The sequence below is a fragment of the Cystoisospora suis genome (assembly GCF_002600585.1).
Source record: "Cystoisospora suis strain Wien I chromosome Unknown contig_1637, whole genome shotgun sequence".
Taxonomy (NCBI): domain Eukaryota; phylum Apicomplexa; class Conoidasida; order Eucoccidiorida; family Sarcocystidae; genus Cystoisospora; species Cystoisospora suis.
In genome coordinates this window covers 54,484-64,247 of record NW_027154437.1, presented here as the reverse complement: position 1 = coordinate 64,247, position 9,764 = coordinate 54,484, and the positions used below count along the sequence as shown (strand labels likewise).

The 9,764-nt window shown below is 56.5% G+C and overlaps 1 protein-coding gene across 1 annotated transcript; it reads left to right on the top strand.

Moving 5' to 3' along the window:
• The first annotated feature begins 237 nt into the window (after positions 1–237).
• On the top strand, positions 238–6,943 carry CSUI_003621 (uncharacterized protein). The gene is made up of 3 exons (XM_068063817.1): positions 238–5,151; positions 5,831–5,885; positions 6,654–6,943. Exons 1-3 carry the CDS (start codon positions 1,914–1,916, stop codon positions 6,670–6,672), a joined length of 3,312 nt encoding a protein of 1,103 aa, XP_067924214.1. The 5' UTR covers positions 238–1,913; the 3' UTR covers positions 6,673–6,943.
• The last annotated feature ends 2,821 nt before the right edge of the window (positions 6,944–9,764 follow it).

Sequence of the window (9,764 nt, the reverse complement as noted above, 5' to 3'; positions counted from 1 at the left end):
TCTTGCGGCAGCCTTTACAAAGAGAACTATTTCGCATACGGACGCACCCGAATCCGCCGACGCGTGCGTACGCCCAACCGTCGCTGCTTATAACGTGTGTACCGGCTCTAACGCCCACTGCAGGGGAGGCGCGACTCGCTTCTGGGCTGAAACCTTGGCAGCGGTATGAGAGCGGCTTGTCTACAGCAAGGGGAATCTACCCGAAAATAACTGAGTACTTCATCATGCGCCTGTCCTCGCGTGCATGTGGTCTCGACCGAAGCTACGGCCAGCCTGGCGTCGCCGCCGTTTTGAGGAGACGGGTCGGCTTATATTCGTTCCCGCTCGCCATTGAGTTGCTTGTGCTGTTTTCACTGCTTCGATACAGCGTTTTTCGCAAGCACTTCAGCTTTGTCCCGAGGTTTCCCGCGCTCAGGTTCGTACAGTTTTCAGGTTCCTGAACTCCTCAGTCGTGAATCCGGGCGTTCGGTTGTTCGGTAGTTCGTGCCTTCGGCTGGAGCGGCGGACAGCCTTCTATCCCTGGGTTGGCGGCCCCGGAGGGGTTCCCGTGTCAGTGGCTCGTTGTCGTAGCGTTCTCACTTTCCGTTCCCTTTTCAAAGCACCGCGGCTCGGTGCACTCTTTCTGCGAGTGTCATTCCAGGTGAGGAACTTGCTCCAACCTTCAGTGTGTGGTCAACCGGCCTCGAGCCGTTGCCTTCTCTTCGAACGCTGCATTTCTGGTCCTGTCTCCGGTCGGCTCTGGTTCTCGCGAAGCTGTAGCCGGGCTTGTCGCAAAGCTTTGTGGAGGTCTTGAGGTAGCACATTTATCGATGAGGCTGGTCTTCGAGGAGTGCTGCGGTCGTCCGTAGGACTCGACGGATCTGTAAAGGGGTGCCCGGCGCGACAGCTCTCCCCGGCCCGCGAAGCGCCGGTAGGGAATTTACGGCGTTACCCTCCTACCTCCGACCGGCTTTCCGTGCTCAGAGTGTTCGGCACGAATACTTTCCCAATGTGGCCTCCTCCGGTTTTGGGGCTCCCAGCCGCCTTTTCTCTGTGTGTCACGAAGACTTCCCCGTACGCCGTTTTTTCTAACATCGGAGTATTTCCTTAACCCAAGGCACAGCGGAAGTGTTAGTAAGACACTGTTCTTCTCTGCACGGCTCCCAGGCCTGTCCGCTAACGGTCTCTGCTTCAGTGTCCGCCGAAATGCCTTGCAGCAGTAACGATTCCCCCTCAACGGCGGGTGGCCCGAGTTGGATGAGCACTGGCCCAGGTGGCTTCCTTCCCCTCTTGTCTCTCTCTAGCACGCCTTCCCGCGCTGTCTCTAGTCTCGAGGTGCTACGAATCAGCGTCGCGGTGCCAATGCCGCCCGGCAATCCACGTCTCTCTTTCCTTTGACGTCAATCTCTTCAAACAGGAGCCGACTGCATTCCGATGGTGCAAGAGGGCAGGTGAGCTCGGCGGCTTTTCCGCACAACAGTCGGAGCGTCTTTCCCCAGGCGAGCAGCTCTCCTCTTTTGAGTAGCGCCGTCGCGGCGGTGGAGTTCAGTCGGTTCCAGCGACAGCCTTCTCGCGGTGACCTAGGGAGTGTGCATGAAACAGAATCCGTTTCGTGTGGCTGGAATTCAAGTTCCAAACTGCCGGTGGTAGTCGCTGGTAGTGGTAAAGATCGGGCTGGTCCTCAGACGACACCTTCATGTACCCCGTGCACCGTTCGGGATCTTCCCTTTAGGATACGTCAGGAACCAAGAGGCGAGGATACCAACGGTTCGCGAGAGACGAAGAGGGTGTGTCAGCTGCCGGATGGCACAGATCCTATTAGGGTGCTCAAACAAATTGAAGACAGCACACCCGCAGTATCCAGCTCCTTTGCTCTGACGGGTTCGAGAGAGTTCCGCTCCATCGATGCCTCCTCCGACTCGTCTTCGAGCCGCATGGCTTTACAAACATTGCAGCCTTTCTCGTCTCCGGAGAAACACGAAGGGGAAACCAGGTCACCTTCCAGGCGGGGACGCGGCCGCCATTCTGAAGGGACAGAGGACCAGACTGATCGACTTTCGGAAGACGACAAAACCGTAGAAGCGGTTTTTTATACTCCTCTTTCATCTCCTTCCAAGGACGTTCACCAGCCTTCAAAAGAAAAAGTTACACGGGGGGATGAGGGCGGCTTGGGCTTGTCGGGTAGTAGGGTCCGTGGTCTCGAGAACTACCAGAGTGAAATGGGTGAGGACGGCTCCCCGACTTCTGTGGACTGGGCAGCCATGTGCAGTCGGACGTACACCCCGAGGTTGGGCATGTTGCAAAGATGCTGCGAGGAAGTAGACGATAGAGGAGAGGAACAGAAAGCATCTTGTGTGGGGACGCTCACCGCTGGCGAGGTTTCTTTTCGCGCTCATGGTGGGACGCGGAAAGATTCTCCTCCACCGCTACCTACCGCGTCGTCGGCAGATCCCTCGCGCTTCAGTGTGCAGCGCAGATTCTGTCAGCGTCCAGTGAGCTGGAAGAGAGCTAGGCGCTTTGGCGGGACGTGGAGGAACTCTTTTCTTCAGACACATGCTTCTCATAGCATACAGTGTCAAGATTTGCTCCGCGCCAGGGGGGGCGTTGGTTCTCTCTCAGAGGTCGGACCGAGCGCCTTCGACTTCCTGGAGGCAGATCAGTCTATGCCGTTCATCCTCCCCTCCGCCTTAGCATCTCCGTCAACGAGCGAAGAGGCAGCTCAGGGTCCTGGGGGGCAGCCGGGACGCGCAGGGCGCAAACTGCTTGCGGGCTCGGGCGAAGACGAAAAAGCCGTTTCTGCTCTGGAACAGCTTGGGGAGAACAGTCGGAGTCCGGCAGAATGTGCGTGCGGCGAGGACGCTGTCCTAGAAGACAGCTCTCTCGATCGAGATTCCCCAGTGTTCGAGAGCCCCACCTGCGATGCGGAGGATCCTTCCGTTTCAAAAGTTTTCAGCGCTGGCAGCTTTGCAGCCGACGAGGTGGCTCGGTCCCACTGGAGTGGGCAGTCTAATGCAGTGGATTTCGGAACTCAGTCACATGAAGGGGACTGCACAGGATTTTTTCCGTGTGCTTCGACATCTCTTGCTGCTGAGCTTCCTTCTGATGGAACGACACCAGGGGCCGACGTCCCTGGACCGACTCCGGACTCAAAGAAGGTCTGTCTTCGCCTCGCGAGGCGCCTTCAGTGTAGACCTGCAACTGCGGCAGAAACAGCCGGCAGCGGGGCCGGTTGGCAAACGGCGGCGGATGCGAAGGCATCTGGTGAGTGTCAGCGGACAGAAACTTTGTTGCTAGAAGGCCGCGAAACTCTCTCCGGAGTTGTCGACTCGAGCGCAGCTGCAGTCGGGCAGGTTGCGGGAACGGTCTGTGTGCGGCCGAGAGACGGAGTGGAGCCCACTTCTAGACGGTCTCTCGGACCAGGTGGTTGGGACCGGTTTGAGGAGGAAAGCAGCGAGGATTCAGACGTGTGTTCGGTGCAAGGGGAAAAGTGGAGAGAGCACACCTATTCGCGCGGTGCAGTCGACGGCGAGGTACAGTTACCTGGCCGCACCCGAAGAAGTTCGCTAGCACCGAGCTTATCATTACCTGCCCGTCCAGGTAGGGCGAAGTGCAGGAAGCAAGATGACGTTAGGGAGGGCGGGGAAATACGTTCTGAGAATTGTGCCGCTTCTTTCTTCAAAGAATGGTCGGAGGACCATGTGTCAGATGAATCTGAGCTGGACAAGGAGGACAGGCGGGTTCTGAAACGTCGCAGGTTTTCTTGTCGCCCAGGGGGCAAGGAGGCGGCCGGATTTGAAGAAGGGGGGGACAAGGTCACTTCAGAGCTCCGGGACACGGGGCGCCTGTCCTGCGTCCATACGCTTCGGCGCCGGCCCATGTGTGAGGAAGACACGCAGGTGACGAGGCGCTCAAGCGATCCCCTCCTCTCGGGTTCGCCTCCTCCTTTGAAAACTGTGAACGGATCTTCTAGCTCAGGGAATTTTGGAGCTTCATCCTTCAACTCATCCTGCGTGCCTCTCGGTGGTGGTAAAAAGCCGCTGGCAGCTCCTAGCCAGCGGGAACTCGAAAGTGTCACAGGCGATCCATTGTTGGCAGCATCCGTATTGTCACAGTCTACGGTTTCGCGACCGTTAAGAAAGAGGAAGAGGCAAAGCATAGGCAACGCGTCTCGGCTTCTTCTCCTTCACTGCGCGCCGCCCGCAGATGAGGCTGACATAGTAAACAGTCTAGGAACAGCACTGACTGCAGAGGAGACGCAGGAGCTGCGTCGGAAAGAAGAGGAAGAGCGAAGGAAGCAGTTGGCTGAGCGGCAGCAAGAAGAAGAGAGAAGAAAGGCTGTGGAAGAAGAAGCAGCGCGGTTGAGGTCCCAGCAAAAAGCTGCCACCGATCTGGCCAGACCTTCCGCGGAAGAGAGGGGTGAAGTCCGAAACTCGGGGGGGAGCCCACCATTTGTCTTTGGAGTACGCCACGATGGGAGCGAGGGTGGCGGTTCAACAGGAAATACAGTAAGAGAGGGGGCAGGAGATAGGGCGCCTCCTGCTGCGCCAAGTGTCCCTTCTAGTGAAACTGCGTGCAAAACACCTGCCGTGCAACAACATTTGTTTGGCATGTCTTCCAAGGCTGTCCCGTCCTCTTCCATGGCGGACCTACAGCCAGTAAGTAATGCTGGCGGTCCAGTTGGTCTGTCGCAGAGGCGCCCTCGCTTGTCAATCATCCGGTCCCCCGCCGGCGCACTCGGAGAGCACAGTACAGGCACACCCTCGGCGGAGGCGTCGGCACTGATATCGGATACAGGAGTTTCTACACCTGCGTCACGCACTGGGGCTGGCACTTGTGTCTCTACTGCACTCCGTAGCTCTTCCGTTCCCTCTCTGCAGTCTGCGTTGCTGCTGAACAGCAGCCGAGCGGAAGCGAGTTCTGTCTGGGGAAATGCCACAGGAGGAGTGGGTATCAACCCCAAGGATGCGCAATTACAAGGTCACCAAGGATTGTCCTTTACTCAGACGTCCGAGCAGAACACAGATCTAGCTCCGCACGCAGTAGCTGATGGCCTTGTACCTGGGTTTGGTACGGAAGCCCTCGCCGGAACCCGAGGAGCTGCCCCTTCCGTGTTCACGCAGGGCGGTTTTGGTGGGGCGCTCGGCGGCAGTTTGGAAGGAGCGAATCAGGGTGGTACGTGCAGAAGTGATAGCGATTCAGGTCAAGCAAGTGCGTTAAGGAACACTCCGCTTTCTTGTCCATCTCTAGAGTCTTCCCTCACCGTTTTTGAGCGACCATGAAGACCGAATTGTGGTTGAGTTAGACGCTGGCATAGAACAGCTGTGAGAAAGGTGATCTACAGTGACGTGTGGGCTTGTCCTTCTTGTAAGGCGTTCATGCATCTGACGGGGCCAGCAGTGAATCCGGTGGAAAACATTGCCAACCCTTCTGAGGAAACTTTGGTCGGTCTAGCTGCTGAAGTGGGGGTAACTAAAGACATGTTTAGAGATACTGCCCCCTCATCCGTGGAAGATGGTCCACATCTCTTTCAAGTAATCGCTTCTTTGTATTTTTGTGAAGTATAATGCCTATCTGCAGTGGATCTCAAAAGCGTGTAGACGCCTTTGACGTCCACTGTGCTAAGCCAAGCGTCGTCTTGTATGTGGACGCCAAGTAACGGATTCCGGAGTGCGTGCAGCAGTAGGAACTCCACAACTTCTGCAGGCAGCCCAGTTGGTTTTGTGGCTAATTCTACTTTCTCCTAGGTTTTGAAGGTGGCTAAGCCTTCTTGACCAGGCGTCTTCTGCAGTTGGCGTATACTGTTGTTCAGAGCAAGGTTTCCTTTCTCTTTTGTGCGTGTACGACCGTGCAGCTAATCCCTTCGCTTTTCAGCGCGGCCGGGGAGGCAGAGGTGCTGCCCGGGGCAGGTAGGCACAGACATCAGTTACTTTGCGCTGTAGGCGCTGAGTGGTAGTGTGAATTCCGGTCTGTGCTTTGCTTTGACAAATTGCGTACCCCATGGAGGGGGGGTGGTCCAAAGTGAAACACCACTTGTCTCAGGCTACGGACGGACTGCCGGTGAGGTTTTGTAGTAAAGCAGTGCTTGGTAGCCACGTGTCGGTGATGCCTGTCAGCAATTTGATGCCCGAGCCGGTCCAACTTAGCTGTCGTTATGACTGTCTCGGAATATAGATCTCCGTTCGGGTCACTAGGCAGTAGAATACGGTCAGTTCGGGTACCCGTACACCATCCATACGTACTTTCCTCAGAGAGTGTTCAAGAACGTAGTGGACACGGACGCTTCGTTGTGCAGACATCCAAGTGTGTGACCCAGGATAGTCGGACGTGCATTGCGTGTGGAGGGGGGCCAATGTTTTGAGACTGAGCGGTGCGGAGCCTTCTTGCAGGTCCCTCCTACAGAATAGATCGCATGAAATGTCTGCGCCAGTCGGCTGTGAGTACTGAGTGCCCAACTAACCGACTGCAGCTTCGTGGGTGGAGGTCGCTCCGCGAAAGTGCCGCTTACCGGGAAACTGGCGAAAGCGTCTACTGGATTGCTGCCTCTACATTTCAAGGCAATCGTCGCTTTTTGTTGGCGCGTGTGATCAGGAAGCTCTCGGGAGATGACAGCTTCTCAAAGTATGCCTGGGGTGTGCGTGCGCTTTTTTCTCCTTGCTTGTGGGCTTTTTCTGCAGAGGAGGGAGAAGACGGTAGTAAAATCAGTACTGTGATATTTTTCATTTCTCAGTTTACTATCCCGGGCCATTAGCAGAAGTTTCTAGCGCCATGCATGCATTCTTTCGACCGCCGTTCAAAAGTAACGACAACTTATTCATGAAGTCAGGCTCATGGATTGAGTGCCCAGCACAACCACGGGCATTTCCACGCGTGTGTTGCCCGCTGAACGCTCACTCAAATATCGGTTTTTTCTGCGTTCAACCAAGAATGCCTTTGCCCCACAATCACAATTCTTCACCCTGAAATTTTGCCGGCTTGCGACATTCATACTGCCCGCCTGCATGGCATGTGTTGGGCACAAGCGAGGCTGTGTGGTGCAGCACATACTGATTGGGGGTCTGTAAAGTCTACCCGTCTGCAGCCGCGGCCATTCTGTGCAGTGAAAACAAGCCAGCAATTGAAAGGGAGTGAGCTGCCTCTTCAGGGTAGTTTCACCTACTAACGAAGTGCGTGCAGCGGTGGGTCGGGTGTCATCCCGTATTGGCTGCGCGCATTCTGGTGGGAGACTAGTAGTGCCCCCAGACAAGGCGGGCGAGATAAAGCTATCAGCGCGCAAACGTTTTGCTTTGACGCTGGCCAACTGTTCTGGTGAGCAGGTCTCCCCCCGCGCGACCGCAAAGGCGAAGTGTCCACCTGGTTATCATGCTACCTTGCTAGGCAAGGCAGCTGCAATCCTGCCTAGTGGCAGTTCGCGTACAGTCCAACAGTGGTAGTCGAAAGTGTGCCCTACGGGGGCATTGTTTTGCAAATAAGTAGTTGCTTCAGCCAGCACGCCGGGGAGTTGCACTTATTGCCCGGACAGGAGTCTTTAAGTAGCGTGCACAGGGCAGTTCCACAAGCATCAGATGCACCCGTGAAATGCAGTGTCATACCCATTCTAAGCCGCTGAAAAGGAGCAGGCGATTGTGTGAAGTCAGTGGGGTCGGAGTGTTTTCGAGCACCGGAGAGAGTTGTGCGCTTTTTCGTCCACCCGGACTCATTTTGGTGCGCAAGCTCAGAGCCACGCGATGACCGCGTCGCGGTTCTAAGGCGACTGCACGAGTCAGGCCCGGTCACGGTCGCGCACTCCACTCGGATGGCGTCCGAAAAACGCCGCACACCGGGGGCGCCCCTACTTCAGCTGATGCGCAGCGCCTCCTGAAACATCCACGACAAATAGGCCTGGTTGCTTCAGAGGCATTGGGCCGCGGGCTCTGTGGAAGGCTCGTAAAGAAGAAAAAGAGACGAGTGGATTGCTCTACACTGCAACGGAACCCCTCGGTAGGTAGCACGGCAGACGCCTTGAGAAGTTTAAGGCTGCCAGTCTCCGCGTAGTGGGCGCAGACTTCATTCCGTACGAAGTTCGTCGTGCCAGCCCCGCTGAGCCGAATACGCGCCGAAGTCCTCTCTGTTATCCGGTGATGTGAACTTTGGGGAGGAGAGCGGAGGGACGGCGGGAGTGCGAAGGTGGAACGTACTCTTATTTGAGGTGCTAGGACAGACCTCCGTAGAAAGCGATCACCCAGGTTTGCTTACAAGAAAGCACTGTGTTAGTGTCAGCTGCTGGAGTGCTAGAATTCATCGCGCGGCACCCCAAACGTCACAGGCTCAAGAGCGTTGAGGCAGCATCACTGAACGCCCAGTGATAGAGGTGACGCATGCTATGCCAAGAACCGGAGTGGCTTGGGTACGCAGGACGTGAATATGGGCGGCCCGCCGTGGTAGGGGCATGAAAAGTTGATTACAAGCTGCGGCTGACTATACGGTAGTGGAGCACGGTTCTCATACGCTGATCCGAAGAAATCCCGCGATGACTGCAGAGTGTGTGCTGCCCGGTCCAAACAACCGCGTGTTGGCAGGCCCACGGGGCCGGCCCACAGAGTGGGCTTGTTCGAGCCCTGTAGTGGGCCAGGTCGGCTAGGCCTCCATGAGGCGAAACCCGTGGCATCACTTCCTGTTTTTGTCTCCAGGATGATCGAAGACAACACTCTTCCTAACGCGTTTGCGCTTCGAAGTGGTAACGCATGCACCTTTCTGCCTCTCCGGCTCGCGTGCTGACTGTGCTTGTGAATTCGTCGTCCCAAATCACCTGAAAGGAAGTAAGTAACTGCTCACTAGAGCAGAGGCACCGTCTCTCATAATGACGGGCGATGAGCAAGCACCTCACCCTGTTGCAGTGACGCTGTCTGCAGATCGGGAGGATCGAGAGGAACTCCTAAACCCGTGGACACTTTCTCTGCCTTGTCCGCAATGCTGCACCTCAGTTGTTCTAGGACGATACACGAGCGACAGGGCAATACACAAAACACCCATCGCAGTTGAGGCGACGGGACCCGACCACCCGCCTCTGCCATATTGGCCTTCCGGGTGCTCCGGCCACCCCAGTCGGCGTGTCGGCTTCTTTGCTGCGGAGCACAATCATGTCCTTGCATTTCAAAGGGCCCGAGCTCCGTCGCGGTACGCCTGGGAAACCGGCAACCCCTGTGTTGCTTACACACCAGACAGGGTGGAGGGAGCCGGGATGACCAACAAAATCAGCGCTTGCTGGCAGCTGACGCCTCCTCTCAAATCAAATGCGTTTTCGCCGGCCACAGGGCGTGAGACGGCAGGTAAAAGTCAGCCCAAGCAGCTACTAACTCATCTGTCCCACCGCTCATGCCCCAGAGAAAGCACTCAGGATGGACTGGGACCCTGCGTCTCCAGAAGAGACAGCGACGGACAAAGGAGAAGGCTGCTTGTGGAAGACATACGAGCAAATCGCTCACACATATGGCGACATCAGGCCGAGCAAGAGCACACGGTGGCAGGAAACCCATGGCGGCTATCCCAGTGGGTGGTAGAGTGGCAGCAACCAGGAGACACACCTTACAGTATTCCGATGTGATCCCCAGACTAAAGGAAGACCTGTTGGTTGGGGCGTCACGCCTGCAGTATCGTTTTGAGTGCACAGTCCGGCGGCAAGAAGTGCACCGTGTGCTCAGAGACAAGTTGTCGACATGCGAGAGCCGCGAGCAATCAGACGTGCCAAGAAACGCAGCAGCTGACGAACTGAGACATGTTGAGCAGTTGGGCGTCTAGACGAGGTCGCC